This window comes from Anopheles darlingi, chromosome 2 (genome assembly GCF_943734745.1).
Source record: "Anopheles darlingi chromosome 2, idAnoDarlMG_H_01, whole genome shotgun sequence".
In the NCBI taxonomy this organism is placed as follows: Eukaryota; Metazoa; Arthropoda; class Insecta; order Diptera; family Culicidae; genus Anopheles; species Anopheles darlingi.
This window is the reverse complement of record NC_064874.1, coordinates 6907501-6935000: the sequence shown is the minus strand read 5'-3', so window position 1 is coordinate 6935000 and position 27500 is coordinate 6907501. Positions and strand designations below refer to the sequence as shown.

The window sequence follows — 27500 nt, the reverse complement described above, 5'->3', positions numbered from 1 at the left end:
CGCAAAACATGAGCATGAGACGGTCGTGTGCGGATGGTGGTAGAGAACGAGAACGCACCGGTTGAGGGGAGAGGAGTGGAGATTGGACACGGTTCGATACCCCCAAAAAGCGCCTACTCACCATCCACCCACTCTCCACGGATCCCATTCTTATCGATTTCTATTTAAATTAGGTCGCAATTTCGGGAACTGCACCACTATCGCTGGCGGTGGTGGTACACTTCCCGCTTTGCCATGCCTCCCTCCCCATTAAACGCCAGCTGTTCAATCGGTACTGGCTGGCGATTTGTTTGCTAATCGTATGGTCACCTTGATTGTTTCTATAGAAACATAAAGTATCCGAGAGCAACTGCTTGCAGTTCTATCGGATGGCGACTTCATCGGAGCGGCCCGTGGCTCTAATCAGATTACCGCGAAAAGTTGCAAATCGAAATGCAGGTCAGTGGGGCGGACGCGGCAAAGAAGCGCACACGCGACGACGCGTTCCGGATTTGCTTCACCATCATCATCATCATCATCATCATCGAGGGGTTTGCGAATCCGGTTGTGTCGGGTGGTTGAACAGGTTTGTTAGCAACAAACACCAGTTTACTTACCTAACTTTGCCGCCACAGAACTGGCACTCGGAGCCCTGCCAGCCGTCCGGACAGAGGCAGGTTCCGTTCTTGCATACGCCACCATTCATGCAGCGCACCTCCGCACACTTGCCACCGGTTTCGGCCAGTGCGGCCAGCTGGCCATGGCTCGAACCGTGCACCATCAGCATTTTCGGTCGGAACGGGCTGCTGCCGTCGCCGTTGTCGCCACCGGACAGTGCCACCAGCAGTGCCAGCAGTCCCACCACTACCCCCGGCCGGTGGCCTTCCTGGGGGGCCACTGTTCTACATTTTCTTCGATACTTGGACTTGTGTAGCAGATAAACAAACATTTGCAGATACTCGAGCGGCATTCCGCTTCGGTGCGCTCCCGGAACACCACTCCACTGTGCGTCGTTGTCGTCAAAAGGCAGAACACTCGCGCGAGGATGATGGGGTGGGGGTTGTTGCACCCCCGCGCACTTTTGCTGTGTCTGGCGCACGCACTCCACCCGATCGCGACCGTTCAAGCTCACGTACGCTGCACTGCGTCTATTGGGTGCCAAAACAAAAACGGACCTTTGCCCGAATACCCGCACCAGCAGCAGCACTTTCTGTTACTCCACCCGTCCGGGGGTTTCGATATGGCTAGCCACGGTTCCACTTTATAACGGCACCATCACCGCGGAACAATAGGGACACAACACGGAACACTGGGGAAAGGAAGTCCACCACCGCCGCCGTCGTCGTCGTCGTCGTCGTCGTGGTCGTCGAGGTAGGAGGAGATGTGGGGCAGAATGCAAATATGGTCGCGATTCCACCCGATTTACACCGTCACTCGCTCGCTCGTTCGCTCGTGAAAGGGTCACATTCTGCAGCGGAGGAACGGATGCACAAGCACAAGACGGACAACACGGGTGCAGATTTCACGCAGCAGCCTTTTTGTACTTTTGGTACTTTTTCTCGTCTGGCTCACAAGAGAGATTTCCGATTTCTTTCTTTGCTTTGCTGCGATCTTTTTCCTTTTTCTTTTCCTATGAAACGTCAATCAGTTGACGTTTGGTGAGTATTAAGGCCGCGACACACGCAGCGTAAATACGTTCTACTTTTTACGAGTTTCTCCTAAAATTAAAACACCTTTAAAAGAAGCGAAAGAAGATAGGAAGAGCTAGAGAAGAAGAATATCTCCAGTAAAACGAAACTTTCGCGGAGAAACTGGATCGATTTTTGGTCGACACAGAACCAAACAATCGATCAATGGGTGTCGACCAATACTATTGCTCGATATTTTCAAACTCGACTGTCATGCACCAGCTCGAAATGGCAAAAGTGGAAAAATGGAAGAAAAACAACAAGGAACAAGAAGAAGTAGAGTCGCAAAACCAAAAATTTTTGAAAGTGCCGTAAAGTTCTAGATAAAAAGTGTGTTTGCTTCGCGTCCCTGCAAGCGAGCGTGGGTCGGATTGTAGCCAACCGGAGTATCCGTATCGGGGTACGCTGGCGAGAGGTGGAGGATCGTCGGGTTCGCGGTCGTGTTTTTGTTGGTGCCGTAGCGTAGCGTTTTGTCGTCGCAAGTAGGGTTCCCGCGGCGGAAGCGGGGCGGCTGGAACGGCGGGATGCGCATAACGCGGTACTCGCGATCCAGCGGTAGAGGCGACCGTGTTCGCTCAAACCCGTACCGCCGACGTGGTTCGGGCGGCGGCGGTCCACACGACGAGCCACATTCGCGGGAGTACGCGAGCCTCAGTCAACATACGCCACACTCCACCTACAGTCAGCACGGGCATGGACGGCAGCATGTCGTACGGCGGAACGACTGGATTGCCACGCCGGAACGGAAAACGTCGCACCGAGACGCGATGGTGGAGTTGGCACACGAGAGGCACCCTCGAGAACGAGAACGTCGGCGGGAAGATGATGCTTCGCGACGATCGAGCCGCGATCTCAGCTTGTCGTCCGTGCTGAGCGAAATCAGCTCGGGCAGCAGCTGCTTCGGTACGGTGCGGGCTAGCGAAGCGTATGGCAGTCCGGTGTACGAGGATCTGACCGAAGACGATCTCCGCTCGCTGGATCTGGAATTTGCCGAGGACGAGGAAGAAGTCGATCTGGAGGATGAGGAAGATGACGATCAGACAATGTCGTCGGCCGGCATGATCGTGGCACCGCCGGTGATCAAGCACAAGAAGCGGAAGAAAGACAAAAAGAAGAAAGAGAAGGCGAAGGAGCGGGAGCGGAAACGGGCGAAACGGGAGCGGCGTCGTCAGAAGGAGATTCTCGAGGAGCGCATCTGTCCACCGGATCACGAGGTGGCCCAATCGAAGGAAATCTTTGCCTCGGGCCAAAACATTCTCGTCAGCGTTAGCTTCATTGATAATGAAAAGACAAAGGAACGCGATAAGCACAGGAAGAGCAAACGGAAGAAGCTGAAGAAACAAAAGATCCGGGAAAAGGTTACCATTACCAAGCAGGAGCGATTAACCGGGCACAGCTCAGGAAAGATCCGGCGACACAGTGCCAGCTCATCGAACGGGGATCCGAACATGGCGCTTGAAAGCATATCCGAGTCGCAACAGCATCAGTCAAAGCCGATGATCGGTCTGATGGAGCAACAGAAGCAGCAGAACTCACAGGAGCAGGAGCAGCAAAAAGAATCGGCCATTCAACCACCTTCGAAGAAAAAGAAACTTGATCCGGGCGTCAAACCAGTGATGGTGATCGATCTGGAACGATCCCCGGGTGGACAGGTAATATCCAGCCCCCGGGAGGTGATCGTGCTGAGTGATGAGGAAGGCAAACGGGGTACACGGGGAAAGGAGGAAGCGAAGGCTAACGAAAACGATCTCAGCAATCGTGGCCCAAATACACCTCCGGAACCGGCACCGAAGTCACCGGATTCGTACGATCCGTTCGAACCCACTAAATCGTCCCCTAGTTCGGGGATCTCGCGACACGAAATAGGTACCTTATCAACAATTAGCTACCCCGACCACCACCACCACCATCAACACCATCAGGAGGCGGTGACGGAGGAGCCGAAGGAAGTGAAAACGGAATTCCATCAGCCACATCACCATGCGCACCATGGACATGTGCACCATCATCACCTTCACCACCACCACCATCATTCTCATCACCATCAGTCGCACCACACGCACGGCAATCACGCTGCACCACCGGAACGGTCAGTCGCAGCGGCGGAACACGCGACGAGCGTATCTGCGGGATTCAACGATGACAGCATACTCGATCTTCATCCCGAGTCTCCGTTCGAAAAGCTAGACGTCAACAGTCCGCGTACGGCCATCTCCTCCTTACCTCCGCAATCCTTCCATCCTTCGCCAATGAAAGCCATCATTCGATCCATGCCGAAAAAGCTGTTGGCTGCCGGTGGGGGCAATAGTCGCGATTCGCGCTCACATTCGACAGCTCCAAAGGCGAATGCAAACTCGGGCACTACACTACACGGCGCAACGATGAGTGGCCGACCGGGCATCGGCCCCACGACCAGTGGGGGTGTACCGTTCGAAGAGGAGCTGAACGATGGCGATATCTCACCGTACTCGCCCCGATCGAGTGATTGTGATGCGCAGCTGTTCGAACCACCGCAGGATGGCAACGGTGGCGAAACGCAAACGATCGCACTAACGGTCGACAATCTGCGCAAGGTGTTCGGAAACGATCCGAAAACACTGTACGGTGATCTGCGCAAAAGCTACCAGCACTGCTCGGTCATAGCCGTGGACGAGATGTACAAACGTGAGTAACCGTTGTCGCCACCGACAGATGGGCATCGAATGGTAACGACATCTTCTTCTTTGTCTTCTCCTTTTCTTCGCAAAACAGCCCACAAAATGACGATGGAAATGTTGGATGAAATTCCGGATTCGGCCGTCGATATGCAGGTGAAGGAAAAGGTATGCTTCGGATGTTGGAAGGGTTCGTTCGTGGTTGCAGGGGCTAATGGGATTTCCGTTTTTCTTCCATTTTCTTCAGCTCATGAAGAAGCTACAGCGACAGGAGCGCATCGTGGAGGAGGTGAAGCATTTCCTGAAACCACACTTCAACAAAAAGCGCATCGACAAGGACGAATATAAGGAAATTATGCGAAAATCTATACCCAAGGTAACCGGCGCGAAAAAAGCGTCTTCCTTATTGAATGCTTAGCTAGGAACTACATTTCCAATTCTTTCCCAACGTTACTACGATTGAAAGCAACCAACATAGTTACCTCACATGACAACCGTACCATAGCCAATGTGATTTCCTCGACAAAGACAGCACATTTCGGTACATTACAATTAATCCGCTACAAATCCGTCTTCGATTCATTTGCAGATCTGCCACAGTCGTTCGGGAGAAATTAATCCAGTGAAGATACAGGCGCTAATTACCGCGTACGTGAAGAAAGCAATTGCCAGTCGAAGGTTACTGGGCGGTGGTGAGATGGGTTCCGCGTCCGCCACACCGATGGCAAGTGTCGGCTATGTACCATCAACGACGGGAGCACCGGCACCCTAGTTCCGTGGGGTATAGAAAGTGTACAGAAAACGGGCCGTGAACAGGTGCGAACAGGTGTCTTGAGTTCGGTTACCATCAGGATATCCTCCGCAAGCATTGCGGAAGCATTGCGTCCGATCATGAAATGGTAAATGAAAAAAGAAGCGCGCAATAGTATCGATCACGATCGATCAATCGTGGAATATATATTTTTGTCTTAAGCCTAAGAAGTGAATTCCGTTAATGTGAATCGCATCTCATTTAGCATAGCGTACGTCGCGCGCGCGTGCGTACGCGATTGTGTGTTATTTGTGACTGTGTACAGGGCTGAAGTCCGCGGCGAATAGCGAAACTGTGAGTGCGTGCATCGGATATTGTGTGGTGTACAAAGTGGAAGGTTGAAGATGATATTGTTCTGGCCAGATTTCACGAATGTTTCCAATAATAAGCCATCCGAGAGAAAGAGAGCTAGAAATGGTGCTGGTCTATCTGTGCATTGAAGAGAATACGTGTGGCACATGCCTAGTAGGCTAGGAGTTGAAATCAGTTCCAAGGGGTTCGCGCGTTCGTGGTTGGGAATGCCGGTGCCAAGTGTGTGTATGTGATGAGTGGGTGGTTCGTGTACTTGTGGTTTGATGGTTGCGTTAGCAAAGAGCCATCGGGCAGCCTTGGGTCTAATGGGGTGATTAATAGGTGTGGTGGGTGCAACAGGAAGGATAACGTAGTGGTATATCTGGAAGAATGCAAATGGTTGCTTTGTTTTATTTTTTTTTACTACTCTCTATCTTCGTTCATATGCCTTCTGAACATGTGTGCAACTCGCGTTTCTCCTGCGTCCAACTAATCTCGGTCGAATAGCAGCGACCACAGAGGAGATCAATAGTCTGTAAAGTGTTATGCTAGTAATTTCTGCCTATTATTTTGTGAATTGGTCGTTTCAGAAGCAGTATCTCTCGTGTAGTTTAAGATAAGAGAAAAATTGATTCCTTTATTGGACTACCCTTACCACCTAACTGTGGACGTTGTGTTTGTGTGCCGTAATAGGGAAAAATGATGAAGTTACGGCACGTGGTGTGTACTGAAAGAGAATTAATTTAATCCAATCCATATGGGGAGGGGTTGCAACACACGTGCAACGACATATTAGGAAATAATGCTAGTTACTAATGCTCAGCATCGGCATAAGTGAGTTTATGAATTCATATTACCAACCAAACCATTACAGGGTAGTACACCGACCACCATCACCACCATCACCACACAACCAACAGCCGTACCGTGTGGTTTGTATAGAGCTGAGATGATGGCACACACAAAAGGCGCCGAGCGAGTAAAATTCGCTTCTCCCTATCGGCCAAAAAGTGGCATGGAAATAAAATTGTAAATATTAAAGAGAACTGGTTATACAAATACTATCGGAGTGCCTCATTTCTTGCTGCCCGATAAATCCGAGATAGCAAACGAAGGGCAGGGTCCATATGTCGGCAGATGGGGCAGATACCTCAATGAAGTATGAAATTTCCCTTTATCCTCTCTCTCTCTCTCTCTGTGTAACGATCATTTTCCTTTTAATCCCAACTCATGATTTATCTGCAGAGTATTGTTCATAACTAATTCCACTCTTCTGGTTTACAAAAAAAAATATTTTACCCCAGGCCATGCAGATTGGATCATTTTAAGAGTGTATACTGTTCGTTAACGCATAGCTGGTCTTTTTTTTGCAATATGAAGTTTTTTGAAAATTATGTTCTTTTTCAATCTTCCAATAATTGTAAAGCTCATTAGCATTTATTATTATTCACTAGCTAGCACAGAAATATGCAAGCTTTGATGATTTCTTCTCTAATCCGAGCAATATTTTTTACAAATCGCAGCAGTTTCAAAGACTGGTTTGAAATACGCAAGCTCCAATTTTCCCAAAATAATGGATATTCGATTTATTTTCCATTGAAATGGACCATACTTTATTAATTCATGACATGACACATAAGTAGTACATGCGAGCATCTTCATCGCTCTGCGACCAGTTCACTGTTTCCTATAGGATTCGCTAATATGCTCGTAACCAAGCTTAAGCAAGTACTGGAAGGATTTGCTTTGCGTCAGATCACCCAGCTCCGGTGCGTTGAGGAAGCTCTCCAGCGGGGGCAAAAAGTTCTCTAGATCCCCATCCATAAGGTAGCAAACATCGATCAGCTTAAAGAACAGCATATCCTGCATACTATCGAGGGGTGCATTCTTGTTGTAATCATCCCAAGAGCTACGTAGAATGGCCGCACACCAGATTTTGTGTTGTATCTCGATTGGTTCCTCGACGAAGCGTAGCAACGTTAGCGCATGCCGGAACTCCTTTTCACTGGCCCCCTCATACTCGTCCGCTATGAAGAGCTATCCATGTGGATGCGACAAAAAAAAACAATCCGATAAATTCTATAATGAATAATATTGCTTCAGGCAATACTTACATCGACCATCTCCTCCGGTGTAAGCACTTTCACGTGCCGCGTATCGTAACCGTAAATATCCAGCACTTCGGAAGGAATGTTCTCCTGAATGTCAATCAGTTCCAGCTCGGTATTGATACCATCGAGCTGTGCCTGATATCGTTCACCTTCGGCCGCTATAAGGCACAGCTTGGCCAAACACAGCATAATGCGCTTGCGGGAGAGCAGTTCCTTTTCGCGCTGGGCTAACGATAGCAGCACTTCTCCCGCCTGTGCTAGCTCACCATTGAACACCAGCTGTATCCAGGCCATAGAAGGATGATCGACCAGAAAGCGGGCCAACGCTGCTTGGTTATTCTTGAAGCGTTGCAGGATATCGCCCTGCTTGTTCTGTCGCATGTGCCAGCTGATGGCAAACTGGGAGAAATCGTGATCACTGTAGCGCTCAATGTACTCGTCCAGTCGCTCCTGATTGTTGGTTTTGTCGCAGATCTCGACCAGCGTTTGGAAATCGAGATACTTCTCCGCCAGTTTAGCTGCCAGCTCGTACTGTTCGGCTTCCACTGTAAGAGAGAGTGAGATAAATCATTTTGATTATTTCTATCCTGCAACAAAACGCAAGAGCTGAACTTCCAGCTCACCTAAGGGAAAGATGAGATCCGCTCTTTGCGATTCGTACTGCTGCAGCAAAACCGAATACTTGGCCTCATCGCGAACGCTCTCGAGATAGCTTTTACGTCCATCTAGCACGTAATCGATGAGATCCGTAAGTTGCTTGAAGTGCTTGGCACGAAACTCTGGTTCAGCCGTTCCCTTGATTCCGTGCTTTAGAGTCGTGTGAATCATGTGTAGCAAAACGTCGCGTAAACCATTCCGTCCGGATGCTGCCGTCCAAGGTACATACTCGTATCGGTCCCGCAGCTGTTGAGGCGACGCGTAAAGTTCAGCTTTCGCTTCGCGATACTTGATCACCTCCTGCAGTACATACAGAACGATTGTGTTCACTTCGACCAAAGCCGTTTGAATTTGGACGGCACTTAGCTCCTGCTGGACGTATCCATCGACCAGCTCACTCAGCACTTTGAACAGTTCCTCCAATCGGCTGGTCTGCGCGTAGAACACATCCTGTGGCATAAGACTCTGGAAGGGCACGGTACGGTGGGTTTGCTTCAGCACGACCCCTATCGCTTCATCCATCAATCGTGAGTGACTGTTGTGCAAACATTTGAGTCCGATGGCGGCCACAATTTTCTCTCCTACATCCGCGAGACAGTGGGTGGTGGGACGGGCACCACCTAATGCGTCGAATGCGGTCCCGCTGACGGCATTTAACCGATCCCACAGTCCTCTGCTGCGTAGAAATTCCACGAACTGTATAAATGCAATGTTCTTCTCGCGTAGCTGCTGCACGATCTGCATCGAGGTCGATGAACCTAGCGCATAACGATTGGTTACCTCCCAGCGAGGATCTGCGGCTGGTGTGTCGTCCGCTAGATCAATCGCAATCTTCAGCACGGTTCGATCGAGGTCGCTATCCACCGGATCAAGGTCACCGAACGTTTCTAACAGCGAACCGATCAGTTCGTCTGCTGCGCCATTGTTGCGCTTGATATGATAGATGAAGGCAGCCTTTAGCTGGTGGTCAGGATCTTGCTGTTCCTCGGCCGATGCCGCTATCTCATCCGGATCTAGCTCGTACAGCACCAAATTGCCTGCGTTTGTCGTTGCTGGTGCGAAGATCGATTGGTGCTGGCCGATCGTTACGACTGAATCGTTGGCACCCGCCAACAAAACGGTCGGATTGAACATCTCCGAGGAAACCGATGAGTTGAACATATCACTCGGATCGAAATCGGATGGTGTTACTACCAGGATTCCATTCAGTCGGGTAAAGAACAGTGGCGTGTTCTGGAAACAATTGCCCATGAGAATCACATCCTCGCGTACATGGAATTCGATCTTTTCAACGTCTTCGGTAGGGCTACTGCCCTCACTGCCGCCTATCGTTGCCGCCGATCCGCCGGCCCCGTTCAATGCCACCGGAAAGATACTGCGATCGTTGTACACGTACGCGATGCTTCGGTTGGCGATGAAGCGAAAATCGATTAGCTCGGCCAGCCGGTCGGAGCTGTAGAATCCCTGGTAACGCATCACTGTTGTTTCCTTTATGGTGAAGGTACTGTCTTTCTCGAAAACGATCGTCATCAGGGCGTAGTGCACGTGCTGAGAGCGTTGCTGGTTTACAGCGGCGGACAAAATGATGACGCCTCTATCGGTAGGCTGCATATCGAGTGCCCACAGCTCGATCTCGGATGCATCCCTCCCAGACCACAGCTTTTGGTGGTAGAAATCGCGCATTTTCTTCATAATGTCGGCATCCTCGCTGAGGAAGCGCTCGTTGGAGCTGTGCGGTTGCACGGCCCATCGCTGAATCCACCGATCAGCCAGCACAGTTACGTGCCATTCATTGGCAGAAATCTTTTCGCAGCTTATTTTCACCAATTTCTGTGGAGGAACGAGCATTAATATCGGGGAACCCAAACACCCCATGATAGGAACTTACACTTTCCCGCTCCTGGCTGCTATGCATTCCGATAATGATGGAAGCGAAGCGATTGCGAATGCCACCGAAAAATCCAGACGGAGGTTTGACCACCCGTGGCACGATGCTGTAGCGACCATTCTGCAGGTGCACATTCAGCCGCACCAGGCTGCAGGTGGTCGTGGCCAGCACAAACTCCTGTCCACCGAGCCCGATCAGTTGCTCAAACTCTTGCCCCTCGAGAATGTTGCACTCGTCGATCGAGGACCCATCGTGCGCTATCGATTGCCAGTAGCGTACGTCTCCGGCCGGAGAAACGGCCAAACAAGATGCCATCTGGTGTCCTTCATTCACAAATACCGTCACAAGCGTTGCCTTGTGTCCGATGTCGCAATGGGGCAGCGTAAGCTGCCTGCACTGGCCCGCAAACTGGCGACGCGGTGTAGGGAAGAGGTCATTCGCAACAAAGCTAGCACCGGCCGCTTTTGGTTGGCCCAGGTTCGGGTCCCGGTACTGCCACACAAACAACCGACGACCATGCACGAGCCAGGCCCACCCGTTGGCGTTATAGTTGACCGATACCTGGACGCTCTTCTCGTTGAAGGTAAGCACTTCCGTCACCTGGACCGGCAGTGAGAGTCCGTACGGTTCGAGAATGTTGTACTCGGACTTGGCCACTACGCGCAAGGTGGACACGTTTGAGCGGGAAGAGAGACTGTAACGACTACAAACGGCACAGAGTGAGCATAATGTTCACGTTGAAGTGCACCGAGCGAACTTACCCTGATCCTTGGCGTGCGAACGTGCTCGTGTTGTTCGAACGACCGCCACCGGAAAACAGCGAACCGCCAAGCGACTGGCGTGACCGGCTGACGGTACTGTTTTTCATGGCGCCCGAGTTTATGCCGAAGGAAAATGATCGATCCATGGTGCGTAGACGACCGCGGGTTTTCACATACACGGTATAAAAGTACAGAAAATTAACTTTTAAAACACAAAATTCGTGGTTGTTATTTGCCCGGGAGTTTTTTGTTTGCCGCGTTGCGTTTTGACGGTTCCGTTCCCCACGACCACTCGCAACATGAACACACGAAGAAACGACGCATAAAGGGTGGGTAACGCTCCCTTTTATAATGTATACGTCTTTTATAGAACTTATTTTAAAAATATTTTTTTGTCGTTATCGCTTGTTAAATTTCACTGGAAAAGTGTTTTTTAGTCTTTTTAGTCTATTTTTTTATTGCTAGAAGGAAATAGAAACTTCCTTCACAATGAGAGATACATTTTTGTTTTCTCAAGAATTTTGTGGAAGATTCTTTAGCATTTCTTCGTGCTATCGCCTATAAATCGAAGAGCTGAACCATGCATTTGATCCAACATTTGATTCCCACATGTATGCCGCAAGTATCAGTGAAGAATCCTTTCAAGTACTACTGCCGGCGAGCCTTTTTACTGCGGCTATAGTACAAAGATTGTTTCGTACAGACGCCGATGGTGCAGTTGACCAGCGCAGTAGAAAGTGATAATCTTTTTCATATTTTGACGGTCAACTATCGATTCCCCTATACTTGAATACCGGCCGGCGTAGAAGGAAACGCACTTCTCGAAAACTCCGTTCTCGTAGATCTGCTACTTCAGCCATGTGTCTTGCGAGGATGGCCGCGTGTTGGTCAGCAAAGAGGAACTGTGGCTGGGAAACCCTAGTAGCGCTTCGAAGAAAGGTGCACCTTTGCAGGGAGGAAACGAGAACGAGTGTCTCGTTGCGTTCGCACCGCAGTCCGAAGCCGGGAGGAACACAAATACTGGCTACAACGACTGGCGTCCAACCGGCCGGAATGTATGTTGTATCAAATAACATCTAGCCCTGGGGGGCTTCTGGTAGCCGCAATGTGCAGTGCAGTCCGGTTTATTAGAAGTTATAGCGACTGTTCAATTAGTTTCCGTGTGATCGTGGCCGCGTTGAGACCATTTTGGTCAGCAGTTCCATAGTGTTATTCCGAAAGTGCCTCTCTTTATTTAAGTTAGTTTTTACAAGACTTTCCACTCGATGTAGGCGATGGACATTACTTATCAATGCAGTGTTCTTTTCCGCATCCTTTGTCACAGATACGACGGCCATGGCTGATGAGCGAACGCCATTAACAACGGTTCCACCGTCGACTCCGCCATTTTCTGCCGGACCATCGTCCGCCGGAACCGTGCATCACCTGAAGCCACACGAAAGCCTACGCGAACGCCAAGTGCGGACGTTCCAGTGTTGGATATGCTCTGCGATACTGTAAGCACGTGCTCTTTGTCTGCTGTACATCAAGCAACGGATCGTTTCGTTATCATCTCGTGTGTTTCTGTGTGTTCTTTTCCACCGCCACTAGAGGTGCATTCGTGCTCGCGATCGTGATCTGCATCAGTTACATCATCTTTGGTGATGCCACGATTCCCCCCCTCGACGGAAGCAATACGACGGCGGCGGATTTCCCTGAGCTGTTAAATCTCATTAGCTTCCCATTAGCAGGTAAGTACAGGGCTCCAACAGTAGCAGGTGTGTGAAATGGTTAATATTAGTGTCCTTATTCTTCGCTTGTCCTGTTCCGTTACCAGACGAACCGGTCTCCGAGTGGAATGGTACGGATATTGCTGAGGATGAGAAAATGGCCGCCGTGGCTGAGGGAGAGAAGGCGTTGGGCGATAAGGAGCTCCTGGAGGAAACATTGTCGCCACCACCGGTCAATTCTGCTTCATTTCGACATCAGAAATCGGTCGGAGCAACGATGGCTGCACGATTGGCTGCCAAGGTGGGGTTCGTTGAGGATCGCGCAACAAAGGCACTGGTGCGCAAGTTCGCTTCGATTCGACGCCAAGGGAAATCCGTTGGCCGTGGTCCAGTGATCAATGTACCCCGGGTGCACCAGAAAACCAAGTGCGATTTCAATGCACGCTACCGAACGCCAAATGGAACGTGCAACAATAAGGAGCATCCGTACGAGTACGGTGTGGCTATGATACCATTCCGGCGTCAGCTGAACCCAGACTATGGTGACGGAATTTCTGCACCGCGCGTCGCCATCGATGGTAGCGAGCTGCCCAGTGCCCGGCACGTATCGCTCGATATTCATCGTCCTTCGTATCACAATGATCCCAACTTTTCCGTGATGCTGGCTGTGTGGGGCCAGTTCCTTGATCATGACATCACGTCGACTGCACTCAACCAGGGTGTCAATGGTAAACCAATTGAATGCTGCGATCCGGGGCAACCGCAGCATCCGGAGTGTTTCACGGTTCCGATCGGACCGGGCGATCCGTACTTCCACCAGTACAACGTGACGTGTATGAACTTTGTACGCTCGGTACCGGCACCGACGGGACGCTTTGGTGCGAGGCAGCAATTGAACCAGGCCACAGCTTTCATCGATGGATCGGTTGTGTATGGGTCGGACGAGGTGCTCATGAGATCACTGCGATCCGGTGAGGGAGGACGTTTGCGTATGTTGCGTACCCCCGACGGCCGTGAACTGCTGCCCGTGTCGACGGATCCGGAGGATGGGTGTAACGAAGCAGAGATGAATGCCGCCGGCAAGTACTGCTTCGAGTCTGGCGATAGTCGAGCGAACGAGAATCTGCACCTCACTTCGATGCATCTGATCTGGGCCCGGCAACATAACAATCTGGCCAATGGGTTGGCCAAGGTTAACCCGGACTGGAACGATGAACGGTTGTTCCAGGAAGCGCGACGCATTCTGGCCGCCCAGATGCAACACATCACTTACAGCGAGTTCGTACCCGTTATCGTGGGTAACGAGACGGCCCGTCGGATGGGTCTTCTGCCGGATCCGGAGAGTGGTCGAGACACATACAACAGCTCGGTCGATGCTTCGATAGCGAACGTTTTCGCCGGTGCCGCTTTCCGATTCGCGCACACACTGTTACCTGGATTGATGAAGAAAACGCGTAATCCGGCGGCCTCGAGCTCGGGCATCGAGCTGCACAAGATGCTGTTCAATCCGTACTCCCTGTACGCGGCAACCGGGCTAGATGATGCGCTTGGCGGTGCAATTAGCACGGCACTGGCCAAGTACGATCAGTACTTCTCAACCGAACTCACCGAGCGGTTGTTCGAGAAGGCCGACGAGCATCTGTTGCACAATCATCCGTGTGGACTGGATCTAGTGTCGTTGAATATTCAGCGAGGCCGTGACCATGGGCTACCCGCTTACCCAAACTGGCGCCGCCATTGTCATCTGACGCCGGCCGATAATTGGGACCAGCTGGAGCGCATTGTCGATCCGGCTTCGTTCCAGCAGATGAAAACCATCTACCGCAATGTGGCCAACGTGGACGTCTACTCTGGAGCGTTGAGTGAACCGCCAGTAAAGGACGGCATCGTGGGTCCGCTGCTTACCTGCCTCCTTGCCGATCAGTTTCTGCGCCTTAAGCAGGGAGATTCATTCTGGTACGAACGTCGTCAAGGGGTGCAGCGATTCACGGAAGGTAAGCGTGCACGCCACAGCGCAGGCATCTAACCTGGACTCCAAGGCTAATCATCTCTTTCATTCATCCAGAACAATTGCAACAAATCTACGAAACGAAGCTATCCAGCATCATTTGCGGGAATTCGGATCACATCGAACAATCACCGGTGTATTTGATGAAGAAGTCCGATCCCGATACGAATCCCGAAACTGATTGCAAGGAGCTGGACACGTTCGATTTCAATGCGTTCCGCGAGGATGGACATCATTGGCATCATAAAAAGAGTAAGCTAGCTACGGATCAGATGAAGGTGCTTGTAATGCAACCGAAGCTACAACCTGGAGTGAGCTCGAGTACAGTTGCTACGCCGGAGTCAACCGTATTTACGATGACGACGACATCTGAACCAACGACCAGCACTAACAGCGGAGAGTCTGCAGAGACGACCGAGGGTGCAAATGACGCTTAGATAAAAGGTAGGTCAGTGGTATCAACAAACCATCACCAAATAATCATTTTAGATGTCTATTGCTGCTCATTTTTGGTTATTTTTTTGGAAAATTAAGAGAGCAGAGTGGCCCGAACAAATATTTCTTTAAAATATTTTGGAGGATTGAAACACTTTTTCTAGAAAAAGTATACATATTCTGAAATGAATATAATGATTTTGTGGGTTTTTGAAACAATATTGATGATCTTTCGTGGAAGTGTCTGTTCCACAACGCTTGTCTAGTATAGTAATATTCCTTGAGAAAATTTTTCTCTCAGCGCTTCTTTCCTAGGCACGCACGTCAATCTTCTTTAGCGGGGTTGGAAAAATGCGTTTGTGGTGGTAGTATCAGCTAGGCGAAGAACGAACATGCGGACACCGGTGGAAGGGTGAATGGTGCTCGGCTGGGAAATGAAGAGTAATTAAAAGGACTACGGCACACGCGCTCCAGCTGAGTGGTATCTCGTTCACGGCCACTGTTGCTCTCTTTCGCTCTATCTTGCGTTTCGTCCTTCTACCCTAATCAAGCGGACTGTTATCGCAAAGCACTGGACTCCTCGCCAAAATGCTCTCGCACACATAGATACGATACGATGTGCTGTGGTAGAGTATCTTGACGCGCTGGTTGTTCCGAAAGTAGGGATACAAGGCTATCCAAACGGTTCAAAGACGTCGGTATGTCATTGCGGGGGCCTCATGTCTACGAGGTTCGCTGACAAAGGTACATAGACGGCATGGCACCCCATTAGCTGTGTAATCGGTCCGGTTCGGTGTGCGTCCGAAGCATCGCTAACCTCTCTACCCCACCGAGACATCCTTCGTATTCCCTTGTACACCCCACCAGTGTCCTCCGCACGCAGTTTTTCCAGGCGCCACCTCCGCGTGCGTACTGAGCGCCTGGTAAAATGGACGCTTAATGAGTGAAACTCGGTCTCCACACTCCACGCAAGAGCTCCACTATGGGGAGTGCTTAAAGACCGCGGGTGCGCCTTCGGTTCGACAAAAAGTGGGCGAATACCGGGAGGAAAGCGGTTGCTCTGCGTGGGGTGAGATTGCTCTTTATTTACTGGAGCAAGTCTCATCGAGACAGTGCAAGCGAGCGATGAACCATTAATTAAAACTAGAAAAGGACAACTTTTTATGGTGACATTTTCGGGCATAAGAGAGAAGAAAAAGTATTGAGCGTAGGACAAGAATTTTCACTTTAATCCTGCATTACCTATAATCCTGCATTACCTATATAACTTGATTTTTCGATAAAAGGTAGAGAATGATAATAATAAAATATTTAATTTTTTAACATTTAACACATTGCTAAGCTCTCCTTCGAATATAATGTTTTAAGAAAACCACCTTTCCTTCCACAGGTTTCAACTATTCATCGCGCGTTTGTGCAATAAGTGTAGGGATTGATTAGCTAGAATACGATACATCGCAACAAACCTTCACTGATTGCGTCCCTTTTTGTGAGTGTGAATTTTTTTTATAACAATATACTAAGATTGATGCGTAATTACTGAGATTTAACTGTCCTCAAATTCTCAATAAAAGGCGTTTCAAAGAATATTATTACGAACGAAGTTATCTGTGGCAACTATGTACGGTAAGTCGACGAACCAGAGTACACAGTAACCGAAGGACGAAACCCACTATTTCCACAGCATCTCAGGCAATTATCTGTATTCACAGTCTCACGTATTACTGTACAATCGTCTCCAAAAGAGAAAGAGGCTTCGCGGCATAAAAAAACAATTGCTTCCTCTTTTAATTACTCACTGCCTTCCGTTTTCCAGCAGGCGCATCCCGAAGATCCAGATACACTGTGATTATAAGACACGGGGAGGGCTCTGTGTGTGTGTCAGACCGTTACTCATTAAGTCAAGATTGTACCAGGAGCGCAGCACCATCAGCAGCAGAAGTAGAAGTTGCGGACGATTCGCTCATTAACCCACGACACCACTAGGGGAATGTGCTACCCTTCCCTTCTGGGATGTACCAGAAGGAGAAAAGAATTGGTAGACATCGCGACGAGTCGAGTTCGCACAGGGAAGTCCTAGTAGTGCACATCGCACAGTAACCGACCGAGCGACTTCGTTGGGCCTAGAAATTTCCTTGATTCAACCCCAACTCCAAGGCAACGTGGTACGTGGGGTAGTGTGTCTGTTTCTGAGTTGGTAGCATGCCGATAAGATGATGTTTACCAATTGCGTGTCCGTGGGGAGCAAACAAGAGCGCACAGGGGTTATATACAATGAAAACGACGATGACGATGAAAGGCGTAAGCCACAGCAGAGACGCCACTCCTGCGCTCTTTACGGCAGCAGAGACCGTAGCGGACAGTCAGTACATAAGCCAGGACCGGACGAAAACATCGCCCCGAGTTTGTGTATGTGTGTATTCGTTCCATGTATTCCAAAAAAAGCTATGCCACAATCTTTGGCTTGGGTTGGACACTAATTACCGAACCGAACTGCGCCACAAGACGTTCGGATTCGTAAGACAAACGAACACAGACGGTTGGTCCCCTTTTGCACTGGTGCTTATCCTTATCTTCGTGTTTCTTGTTCGCCTCTGATCTTGTGTCCCTTTCAGTTGTATCGATCCATGAAGCTGATGACACGTCGGTACAGCAGCGTGTCCGCATCGATACCCCAGGTGAAATCGAGATGGTTCCAATCCGGATCCGACACGCGGAACAATCCAATCGAATTACGGAGGCGTCCGTGCAACTCACGAACATCGCTGACGGCTGCTAGCCAATCGTTGTCACCGTAGTGCAGAGCGACCGGAGCGGTAATACGCTCCAGCGGATAGTCTGGCGGGCGGATTGATCCGTAGCGGATGAGGTTGAGCGTCAGACCGTAATCGAACTGCCGGAAACGTCCCGAGTTGTAGCCCTGGGCGTAGTGGACGAGTTGGTTGACCGACGCACCGGCCGGTGTGTTGGCGAGAATAGCGGGCAGCATCGTACGGTTCAGCTGGGGAGAGTTGAAGCCACCAATCAGGAAGAGCACGTTGGAGCATACCTCCTGGAAGCGCGCTTCGTCGCGGCACAGCATCTGTCCACCTAGCGTCATCATGTCACTGCTTGGCAGGAATTCGTTCACACCCAACATACGCATAAGCCACTTTGGGGATCAGAAATCGAATCGATAAAAAAAAAACATTAATATCGATCGATCGAAGGCAGAGGATCATCACCAGCACTACTTACATCAATTGAGTCGACGAAGGGTGCAAAGGCACGGACGAACGGTGAGCGCAAGTTGCTCATGAAGGCAACGGGGGCCAGGGCGTGCATCGAACGGATACGCTGGTTATATTCCGGTCGCAACGAGGTCATAATAAAGAACGAAGTCGTACCTTGCGAGTGGCCAGCATACTGCAACGACGTCTGACCGGTCTGCTGGAGCGCATAATCAATCATAGCCGGTAGATCGAAGTAACCGATCTCGTGCCAGCTAAAGTCCCAGAAGTCCGTATTGCGTGCGTCCGGATCGTGGAAGATGTGACGGCGGGAGTTGGTGTTGCCACGGGCATTGCCAAGCCACACGTCGTATCCGGCATCTACGAGCAGGTAGGCGAGCGACTTACCCGGTCCCGAGACGACCCAATCGGCCGATGAGCACAGCAGACCGTGTTGGACGAACGCAACATGTTTGCCGTCCCGTGGCGGATTACCTGGTCCACCGGGAATGCGGAACATCGTCAGGATGTAACCGTCGGCCGTCGTAACCTGATGTTCCTCCACCAGGTAGCCATCGTTGACAATGATTTCGGCCGTCAGCTTCGAGATATCGGTCGGTTGCGGCCCCTGTCCTTCACGGAACGCAATCACTTCCCGTATTGAAAAGGCTTGAGCCAGCGACAACGCACTGACCAGGGCCAGTATCACCCATCTGCTTCCACTGCTTAGCACCATGTTCTGGCAGAAGTCCGGCACTGACTGTACTGCGTACAGGTGGCTAATCCAGCTTTATAGACCCCTACACCACACCTGTTGTTTGTGGCTTTCTGCGTGTGGTCCGTAATCGGAATCCAGAGACCCAAAATCCAAATCTTATCTCACCGCAGCCCCCCATCAACCTTCTTATCACACGCCGTTTTCCTTGTTTTTCATCGATTGCATTAGATTTTACGTATCTGTTCCTAAATGACACGATAAGCTGCCGATTGGTCGTCCAGAAGCTTGTCCCACAAATCCCTTGGCGCTGCAGGATTAATTCTATCGACTCATGATGCTAATCACTCGTTTGTACAAACGAGACATTTTACCTGTACCTGCCTCTCATTTGACATTTTTCGATTCTTTTGGATGAGAAAAATACTGCTATGCGTGCTCACTTGATTTCCATTCGTCGCACTTTAGGCTAGTGTAGCTGCTTCGGTTCCGTTCCACGTAAGAAAGGTACGTGTGAGTGGGCTTCCACCTCGCGGCGGCGCATTTTGGACGTGTGCAACTTTTTCGTTTGTAAAAAAGACACGTGCGTGCATTTCAAACACGTTCTACGTGCATTTGAAGGCATTGCGTGCGTGCATTTCCAACACGTTCAACGCATGCATAAGGTAAGAATAGGTATGTTGTGTTGTAATTTCGCAACGTCGAAAATTTGTAATTTCGCAACGACGTTGAACTTGTATCGCAATGCTTCCGCGGGGTAACTTATCTGTTAATATTTTGTATTTCAAGAGTTTTCTACTCACCAGCTATTTGAGGAGATTTGCTTTCATGGAACCAAGCGACACAAAATCAATCTTCTTATTACACGTCGTCTTCCATTTTTATTATCGATGGATCGCTGGACTTTTTTTTATCTATCCCCAATGATACGATAAGCCTGCGATTGGGCGTCTAGAAGCTTGTCCCATATATCGGATTGTAAACGACGTCAGTTGTACCGACTCATGATGCTAATCACTCGGTTGTACAGCAGTTTGTTTGCGTCGATGCCCCAGACAAAATCGAGATGGCTCCAGCGAGGATCTGGCACTCGAAATCGACCGATCGAGTTCGGTAGCTTCGTATGCAGTTTGTGGACATCCTGCACTCCGGCCATCCAGTCGTTGTCACTGTAGTGCAGAGCGACGGGTGCACTCACCAGCTGGAGCGGATAGTCCGGTGGATACTTCGCACCATAGCGGTGCTTGTTTTCCTTGAAGCCATGGTCATACTGACGAAAATGGCCGGAGTTGAACTCCTGTGCATAGTGAATGAGCTGTCTTACCGAAGCGCCGGCCGGAACCGTCTTCAGCAACTCCGGTAGCATCGTGCGGTTAAGCTGGGCCTTGTTGAAACCTCCAATCAGAAACAGAACGTTAGCGCACAGCTCCTGGAAGTCTGACCGATCGTGGCAATTGCGCTTTCCAACCAGCTCCATCATTTTCGTACTGGGAAGAAACTCATGTACGCCCAGAATATCCAACATCCATGCCAGTTCGTCCACCAACGGTGACAAGATGCGGACGAACGGCGAGTGCAGGTTGCTCATGAAGGCAACCGGTGCTAAGGCGTGCATCGAGCGAATTTTTTTGTTGTAATCGGGTCGCGTTGCAGCCATCACAAAGAATGACGTCGTACCTTGTGAGTGGCCGGCGTATTGTAAGGATTGCTGTCCAGTGTGCTGGAGCACGTAGTCAATCATGGCCGGTAGATCGAAGTGTCCAATCTCGTGCCAGCTAAAGTCCCAAAATTTGGTCTCGGTGGCATCCGGATCCAGGGAAATGTGTCGCCGGGAGTACACATTACCACGGGCATTGCCGAGCCACACGTCGTACCCAGCATCTACCAACATATATCCGAGGGCACGGTCTGGACCAGAGATTACAAAGTCTGCAGATGAACCGAGTAGACCATGCTGCAGAAAGGCAACATCTTTGCCAGCACTGTGAGGTTTGGCAGGGCTGCCCGGAATTCGAAACATGGTCAACATGTAACCGTCCTTCGTTGTTACTTGGTGTTGCTCGTAATGGTAACCATCCCGCAGGATCTTTTGGGCGGTATAGTTAGCTGCCACGGTACTTCTTCGAAAAAGGCTTGCCGCCGTCACCATTCCGGTACCAATCATCACTGCCAGTAGTAAAACCAATGGTAAACGAATGATCATCTTTAAGCTAAATCTTGCTCGCTCAATTTTTCGTAACGCTCCCTTCGCTAGCCTTTTGAATACTCACGAGCAACTGTGCACAAGAAACGTGTTCTAGAAGTTTTTGTAATCACATTGAAACCCTTTCAAACAAGGGTTACCTTTGGTTTATTTTACAGCAAATAATCGATATGATTAAAAAATTATGCCGAGAAATTGGAATTAGCCAGGAGGAAACCAACAATCGCCATGCACTAGTGTTTGTACAAGCAACGGGTTTGGTATTAGCCTGATAACGAAACCGGCTCTCTATTGCACATACATACATACTAAGTGCCAAAGCTGATAAGAGCAGTTAAACCAGCTGCCACTGGCGCTGTTCCAAGACTCGTTATTCGTATACTACGGGTATTGAAATATTTCATCAAATTTCATTTGTTTCATCTAATTTGATTAATTAATCTAATCTAATTTTAACTTTAGCAAATTTCATTGATGTTCCGTCCTTTGCAGTGACCAAACCTGTTTCAGTAGTGACTATTTAAAAAAAAAAGCCGTTCATATTGAGCTCGAAACGTGTTTGCCGTTTGCTGTTAAAGTTCAAAACAAAAGTATCAGTTACTCCCTTACCTTTAGACTAACGAAAGTTCCACGACGCACTCGAGCAGAAAACTAGAAGACTGCTGTAAACGCTTCTCTCTAACAATAAAGCCATTACGTTCGCGAGAAGGCGCGTGACTGTTTGCAATCAATACGTACTGCCGAATAGCACCGGCATGTGACAGTTGAGATATTGCTTGAATAGCCCCAAGATTGGTTGCATCACGAGATTTCCACTTTATCCCGCCACACACAAACACATATCTGAATGCGCGGTGATTGCAGCGGCAACGTAGCTCCTTCCCGTGGCTATTAAACGGGCTGTGCCACAATGCCCTCATGCTAAAGGGGGGGCCCTTTTTGTGAGGCATGATAAAAGTTCCTTAAATCCGGATAAGTACATCGGAAACAGGGAGTTTTACACGGCGATACGATCAGCTAGATTAGTTTACACGCGCTAAAGGTGGTCCCAGAGAGTGGAGGTGACCAGAAATAGGTTCCGGCATTGGGTTTTCACTCGCATTCCCTATCTCGCTACGAGCTGATCGATCGATTTCGATTGGACAATATCTTATCCGATTGTCCGGTTTGCTATCGCTCTGGTTAAGGCGATACGTCCGATCGGTTTCGCTTATGTTCGCGCCAATAATAGTAGCTTACGCCGGCCATCGGTACATCAGTCGTAGAAGCGATGCTTAAAGCGTAGCACAATGAAACCACGCGGGAAAGTGAGTTCGATTGGTTCGGTGGTGTTGTTGGTTTGCTTGATAGGCGGTTTGCTACCGGGACACGTTGCCGGACAGTTGTCCGTGTTGAACCAGATACCTTACGGACTGTTGGATCATCTGAAGCGCGTTCCGCAGCTATGGAACGCCACGAGCTCCAGCGAGCAAGAGTGTTTGAATCAGTTGGGCGTGTTCGGGGCGTCCTTCGATAGCGGTGAAGTGTGGGCACTGAGCAGTGAGTATTTGCAGTTCCACGATCTAGCATGATGACCGCTGATGGCGTTTTCCTCCTTATCCAAACCAGTGTTCGATTCGTGGGGTAAGCATCCATCCGGTATCCTGTTCGGGAACGTGTTCGCCTTCGGTAACTTTGACCAGTGCCGTCGATTGCAACACCAGAGCGCCCTGACGAAGGTGCGTGGCCAACATTGTACGCTGTATGTGGACCTGAGTTGGGCCGGTGTACCGGCCCCAGCACCGTTGCAGTATGGAGTATGTGTCCCGGATACCTGCGAGCCCTTGCTGGTGGCTCAGCTGACCAACGCCTACTTTGCTGCCAACCAGATGCTGGTTGTCAATGGACCGCTGCTCGATATGTTCTGTTATCGTGATACCGATGAGTCCTTTCCAGCGGTCACAATTGTGGCAATGTGAGCTTCCAGTGCCTTGATGCTCCCGTTAACCAGTCTCCAAGATTGATCCATTTCCTTATCATTCTTTCCTCTCCCATTTTGTGTTCGGCTAGTGTATTATTCTCCATCTACGGTGCCATACTATTGTTAGCAACGATCGTCGAGATACTCTTCATTCACAACAAACAGGAGGTTCCAAGTTATGTGAAGCGGTTCTCTGCTTACACGAACCTGGGCCACGTGTTTCGCATTGTACCCCGAGCGGAAGGCAAGGATGGTGTGCTGGAGTGCGTCAATGGGATTCGTGCTCTGTCGATGCTGTGGATCATCGTGAACCATGTCCATGATACGGCGTACGGGATTCCAACGTTCAACATTCCCGTAAGACAAGAGTACGCAGAAAGCTACTTTGGCGTACTTTTCCATCGGTTGGGAGGTAAAGCGGTCGACATCTTTCTCATGCTCAGCGGCATGCTGGTATCCATGAAGATGCTACGCGAGCTGGAACGATCGAGGAAACTGAATGTGCTGGAGCTGTGGCTGCATCGTATCATTCGCTTAACGCCCGCCTATGCCGCCCTGATCCTATTCGGCATTGCTTTCGTGGAGCAGGTCGGTGAAGGGACACTGTATAAGCTGGTGGCTGATGAGCTGATAACGGCTTGTACCAAGAGCTGGTGGGCGGCACTACTGTACGTGCAGAACTACACGCACTACACGTCGATGTGCTTCGTACATACTTGGTATCTGGCGGTGGACATGCAGCTCTACCTACTGTCGCCTCTGCTCATATATCCGCTTTGGCGTTATGGTAAACGGTTCGTCCCCGCGATAGTCGTGCTCGCTCTACTCTCAATCAGCTGCGTTTTCGCGACGTTCATGGTGAACGAGTATCGGCTGAATCGGTCGGCTCCTCGGGGCGATGGGCTGATGCCACGCAAAACCTACCATCCAACGCATGCCCGTATGAGCGTCTGGTTGTTTGGGGTTCTGTTCGGTTACCTGCTCCATCGTACACGTGGTGCGCGCGTGAAGTTGCCGATGGTTGCATTAGCCGCCGGATGGCTTGTCACCATTGCGATCCTCGTAGTTACTGGGTACTCGCTGAAGCAGCTTTACGTAGGTGACTACACGACTATCGCTCCAGTTGCCGATGCATTCTACGAGTCGCTGCACCGCAGCTTATGGGCCTTCGTCGTCATGTGGGTCATCTTCGTGTGCATTAATGAACAGGGGGGCATCGTTGATCGCTTCCTAGGCAATCCATTGTGGCAGCCGCTCTCTCGGCTTTCGTATTCCATGTACCTCGTGCACATTGCCATCCAGGCGATCACGTTGACGCAGGTACTGCGGTTTCCGGTCGAGTTCTCCGTTGTTAACCTCTTCTACACCGCCTTCGGATTGATCGGCATCAGCACGGTCGTCGGAATCGTGTGGTGCATCGCGTTCGAGTATCCCTTCTTCGGACTAGAGAAGTATGTCTTCCGAAAGAAAGACCCCAAATCGACCGATTGATGTAAAACGTCAAATGTAACTTCAAATTGTATTTTTGTTTTATTAAAAAAATGTTCATTACTTTAATTCAGCAATTTGATTCGAGCACACTTGACCACATCTTTACAAAGGTTTCTATAACTAGGCTAAAGATATACGATTGTTTCTCTTCTTTATCCTCGTCGCTTTGTTGGCTTGTAGCGGAACTAAATTGGAGGCAAAACTTAAAAAGAAACAGCAGAAAACACGAACATACGGTTCCCCCTTTTTTCTTTAGTTGTGTTTGTCTTGTTTGTAGTACAAAAGACGATCTATTCAGTGGTTATATACTTGCCAGGGCTGCCGTTATAAGATTTTGTACAACAAGAATTACTCGCAGCACGAGAAGCGCAAGGAAGCCGTTTTATGATCTGAACGTTAAATTAGATCTTTCGGTATTAAAAAAAAGAACAATTTTGTCCCTCGCTCCTAATAGATATTAGTCGTTAATGGATCTTTTTGAAAGAGGGTCTGAGATTCGAAAAATCGGGATCTACGTTTCCGTATTCCGCCAAGATAAACAGTAAACACATAACGTATAGGCCATACAGAATGAAATGTTTCGACCTTCTGTAATTCATAAGCTGTCACTGCCCAATGCACGCCGTTATTCGTGGATAGAGCTTTTGATTAAATTGTCGTCCTTTCTATTTCCCTTCTTTGGTTCGCTTCGTCATTATTAGTGTATGTCGACCCAAATACTTCCAGCTCTAACATTAAAACGAAGCTAAGATCCGTTCGTCCTCGTTCTTTAAGCTAATCGCACCAGTCACTTATACGATCAGGATCGCATTCTCTAGACATACCCTGACATTAGATAAATAAATAAACAATGGGGGTTTTGGGTATCTTATAGTCTAACCTTCAGGCAGGTTCTTCGTCTCGCTAGATCGAAACTCACTTAGGACAGGCTTTGCCCCTCGCCTTCTTTCAACCGACTTCGGTTCGATCGATATGGTAAACGAACGAACGTACCACAAACGAAAGCAGACAATCCTTCTATTCACAAAATATAAAAACTAATCCCGATGTCACTGGTTTCACTTGCGTTGCTCAAACCTTTGCTGCAAAGATGCTACGTTAGAAGGTTTGCCAGGTGCTGGCCGTGCCGCGGCCGTTAGCAGTTTTCCATTACCGATGGTGGTTGACGGATTCGCTATCTTCGTTCCCACCGGCGTCGTTGTCGGTTTTGAAGTCAGGGGTTCCGGTTTGGTAGAAGTTTTCGGTTTCTGACCGATGGCGGCACTCTTTGCTCCGGTTTGTACGGTACCATTCGGCAGCTGACCATTGCTCATACTACCCCTTGGGGAGGGCGTTCGAGTACGAACGCTTTGCTGGGGTTTGGTCGCGCTGTTAGCCTTACCAGTGGTAGTACTAACTGACGCTGACGTCGTACTGGTTGGTGCATTTGATTTTTCCGAAGCTATCTTTGCTTTCGTGGCAGCCACAACCGAACCGGACCGAGCACTGTTCGATAGTACACTGTGGTATGGTTTGTAGGCTGAGCTGGCACCACCGGCACTAGTGTTGCTGCTGGCTGGCACCTTTTTGGGTGGCTCCTTCGTTGTTGGACCTTGGAATTTGATTTGATTCAGTACGTTTGCAGCTGACGTGATGCTTTGAGCCGGCCCAGACGGTGATGGAAGAGCTTTGAAACTACTTAAACTATTGGCAGCGTTCGCAGTGGACGGGCTATCGGTTACAGCATCACCACCGCTACCACCACCGGCCGTGGACGGTGCTATCCGTGCGATCGGTGCACTGCTGATGGCTGAAGGGCGCAGGTAACCACTCGAGGTTGTGCTGAGCGATGAGGTACGATTGGCACCGATCGCAACCGTTTGCTTCGTTTCTTCTTCCTCCGCACTTTCGTCATCATCCTCAGTGGCATCGAAATCGTCATCATCGTCGTCGATAATCTCCGATGTGTTGACGTACGTCGGTTCATCATCATCATGCTCCTCATCGCCGACTAGGCTACCATTGGCCACTACCGTGGGCTGGCTGCTGGCGATGGATGAAGATTTTCGGCTGCTGCTACCATCACCCGAGCGCCTTAACGTGGACGCAATGTACACCGAATCCCCGTGCCGGCTCTCGATCTCATTCACAATCTCGCCCAGCAATCCCATACTTTCAGAGCTGCCGCCGGATGATATTGCGGACATGGGTGGCGATAGGATGCTCGGGGGTGACGGTGATTCATCGATCACCGCGTAGATATTGTCCATTCCGTTGGTACCGTGTGTTTCACCACCGCCGTTTCGACAATCGTCGTACTCGGTCCGTTCGATAGTTTTCGCTCCGCGGGTCGGTGGTTCCATGATTTTCACTGACTTTGGTGGCGGAGGATTCTGATAACCGGGCATTCCGGGTATTTTTAAACCAGCATGTGTCGTTTGTATTGCAGCCGGCACTGGTGGACGGGGAGGTGGAATCGTGGGTCTCGTACCGACCATACTCTGCGGTCGCTTCAGTGCCACCGTTGGTTTTTTGGTCGCCGAGGAAGGAGCCGGTTCTATCATCGTACGCTCGTCAAAGATTCGTACCTTTCGCTGTACACCGGCACCAATGCTCTCGGGATCGCGCATACTTTTCGCCCGCTGCACGGAACCACCAGCAGATCCTTCTCCATCTTTTCCGATCACCGGTTCGTCGTTCAGTTTCGGCATGCTCTTCGCTAGTTCAGCAGCGCTTTGCTCGATCGGAATCGGTGCCGAGATAGCAATCGTACGCAACCGATCCCTATCGATTACTCTCAGTTGTTTCGGTTCCGGTTTCGTTGGTTTCTCTTCCTTCTTGAGGTACGACGTGATGCGGTTCAATTTGCTCTCCTTCAACTTCTTATCGCGGCTAACGGGATTGATGAGCACCTCCGCTGGAAGTGACCCAGTATCCGCTGGATTTGTTGC

At 49.9% G+C, this 27500-nt stretch overlaps 8 protein-coding genes across 11 annotated transcripts in view; 3 read left to right on the top strand and 5 right to left on the bottom strand.

Annotated features, from left to right (window-relative positions):
* The window catches only part of LOC125951096 (attractin), a 7075-nt gene extending 5392 nt beyond the window's left edge, over positions 1 to 1683 (bottom strand). For both annotated transcript variants that reach the window (XM_049679655.1, XM_049679656.1), the window contains exon 1: positions 597 to 1683. In XM_049679655.1, the coding sequence (XP_049535612.1) occupies positions 597 to 949 (353 nt within the window). In that variant the 5' untranslated portion in view covers positions 950 to 1683. The remainder of the gene's footprint in view (positions 1 to 596) is intronic.
* A 123-nt stretch (positions 1684 to 1806) lies between these two features.
* LOC125951116 (protein split ends-like) lies at positions 1807 to 6865 on the top strand. Its single transcript, XM_049679717.1, has 4 exons — positions 1807 to 4331; positions 4419 to 4489; positions 4569 to 4697; positions 4911 to 6865. The coding sequence occupies exons 1-4, from the start codon at positions 2192 to 2194 to the stop codon at positions 5091 to 5093; spliced, it is 2523 nt and encodes an 840-aa protein (XP_049535674.1). The 5' UTR covers positions 1807 to 2191; the 3' UTR covers positions 5094 to 6865.
* On the top strand, positions 5104 to 16961 carry LOC125951115 (chorion peroxidase). 2 transcript variants are annotated; one of them, XM_049679715.1, is made up of 6 exons: positions 5104 to 5220; positions 12165 to 12336; positions 12431 to 12570; positions 12657 to 14543; positions 14615 to 15001; positions 16383 to 16961. In XM_049679715.1, the coding sequence occupies exons 2-5, from the start codon at positions 12176 to 12178 to the stop codon at positions 14992 to 14994; spliced, it is 2568 nt and encodes an 855-aa protein (XP_049535672.1). In that variant the 5' UTR covers positions 5104 to 5220; positions 12165 to 12175; the 3' UTR covers positions 14995 to 15001; positions 16383 to 16961. The 2 variants fall into 2 exon arrangements, with proteins under 2 accessions (XP_049535672.1, XP_049535673.1); XM_049679716.1 differs by lacking the exon at positions 5104 to 5220 and adding an exon at positions 11971 to 12078.
* Positions 7025 to 11139, bottom strand: LOC125951101 (nuclear pore complex protein Nup133). The gene is made up of 5 exons (XM_049679667.1): positions 10841 to 11139; positions 10080 to 10782; positions 8158 to 10021; positions 7538 to 8079; positions 7025 to 7460 (listed from the first exon to the last, which is right to left on the bottom strand). The coding sequence occupies exons 1-5, from the start codon at positions 10984 to 10986 to the stop codon at positions 7101 to 7103; spliced, it is 3615 nt and encodes a 1204-aa protein (XP_049535624.1). The 5' UTR covers positions 10987 to 11139; the 3' UTR covers positions 7025 to 7100.
* Positions 16962 to 17542: 581 nt separating the features above from the next.
* Positions 17543 to 19207, bottom strand: LOC125951170 (lipase 3-like). Its single transcript, XM_049679817.1, has 2 exons — positions 18230 to 19207; positions 17543 to 18143 (listed from the first exon to the last, which is right to left on the bottom strand). Exons 1-2 carry the CDS (start codon positions 18935 to 18937, stop codon positions 17604 to 17606), a joined length of 1248 nt encoding a protein of 415 aa, XP_049535774.1. The 5' UTR covers positions 18938 to 19207; the 3' UTR covers positions 17543 to 17603.
* A 697-nt stretch (positions 19208 to 19904) lies between these two features.
* LOC125951173 (lipase 3-like) lies at positions 19905 to 21316 on the bottom strand. The gene is made up of 2 exons (XM_049679820.1): positions 21187 to 21316; positions 19905 to 21082 (listed from the first exon to the last, which is right to left on the bottom strand). Exon 2 carries the CDS (start codon positions 21078 to 21080, stop codon positions 19905 to 19907), a length of 1176 nt encoding a protein of 391 aa, XP_049535777.1. The 5' UTR covers positions 21081 to 21082; positions 21187 to 21316.
* Positions 21317 to 22309: 993 nt separating this feature from the next.
* LOC125951129 (O-acyltransferase like protein-like) lies at positions 22310 to 24609 on the top strand. Its single transcript, XM_049679736.1, has 3 exons — positions 22310 to 22658; positions 22728 to 23073; positions 23169 to 24609. The coding sequence occupies exons 1-3, from the start codon at positions 22409 to 22411 to the stop codon at positions 24568 to 24570; spliced, it is 1998 nt and encodes a 665-aa protein (XP_049535693.1). The 5' UTR covers positions 22310 to 22408; the 3' UTR covers positions 24571 to 24609.
* The window catches only part of LOC125951089 (uncharacterized), a 30391-nt gene continuing 27481 nt past the window's right edge, over positions 24591 to 27500 (bottom strand). For both annotated transcript variants that reach the window (XM_049679635.1, XM_049679637.1), the window contains one exon: positions 24591 to 27500. This exon is cut by the window's right edge. In XM_049679635.1, coding sequence (XP_049535592.1) covers positions 25629 to 27500 — 1872 coding nt within the window. In that variant the 3' untranslated portion in view covers positions 24591 to 25628.

Coding starts and splice junctions, on each gene's coding strand:
- LOC125951116 (XM_049679717.1), top strand. CDS start 2,192: ATGCGCATAACGCGGTACTCGCGATCCAGCGGTAGAGGCGACCGTGTT. Junction 4,332..4,418: donor CGTGGACGAGATGTACAAAC/GTGAGTAACCGT, acceptor TTCGCAAAACAG/CCCACAAAATGACGATGGAA. Junction 4,698..4,910: donor TGCGAAAATCTATACCCAAG/GTAACCGGCGCG, acceptor ATTCATTTGCAG/ATCTGCCACAGTCGTTCGGG.
- LOC125951101 (XM_049679667.1), bottom strand. CDS start 10,986: ATGGATCGATCATTTTCCTTCGGCATAAACTCGGGCGCCATGAAAAAC. Junction 10,783..10,840: donor TTCGCACGCCAAGGATCAGG/GTAAGTTCGCTC, acceptor TGCCGTTTGTAG/TCGTTACAGTCTCTCTTCCC. Junction 10,022..10,079: donor GCAGCCAGGAGCGGGAAAGT/GTAAGTTCCTAT, acceptor GTTCCTCCACAG/AAATTGGTGAAAATAAGCTG.
- LOC125951115 (XM_049679715.1), top strand. CDS start 12,176: ATGGCTGATGAGCGAACGCCATTAACAACGGTTCCACCGTCGACTCCG. Junction 12,337..12,430: donor TGGATATGCTCTGCGATACT/GTAAGCACGTGC, acceptor CACCGCCACTAG/AGGTGCATTCGTGCTCGCGA. Junction 12,571..12,656: donor CATTAGCTTCCCATTAGCAG/GTAAGTACAGGG, acceptor TTCCGTTACCAG/ACGAACCGGTCTCCGAGTGG.
- LOC125951170 (XM_049679817.1), bottom strand. CDS start 18,937: ATGGTGCTAAGCAGTGGAAGCAGATGGGTGATACTGGCCCTGGTCAGT. Junction 18,144..18,229: donor CCTTCGTCGACTCAATTGAT/GTAAGTAGTGCT, acceptor TGATCCCCAAAG/TGGCTTATGCGTATGTTGGG.
- LOC125951173 (XM_049679820.1), bottom strand. CDS start 21,080: ATGATTGGTACCGGAATGGTGACGGCGGCAAGCCTTTTTCGAAGAAGT.
- LOC125951129 (XM_049679736.1), top strand. CDS start 22,409: ATGAAACCACGCGGGAAAGTGAGTTCGATTGGTTCGGTGGTGTTGTTG. Junction 22,659..22,727: donor TGAAGTGTGGGCACTGAGCA/GTGAGTATTTGC, acceptor TATCCAAACCAG/TGTTCGATTCGTGGGGTAAG. Junction 23,074..23,168: donor GCGGTCACAATTGTGGCAAT/GTGAGCTTCCAG, acceptor GTGTTCGGCTAG/TGTATTATTCTCCATCTACG.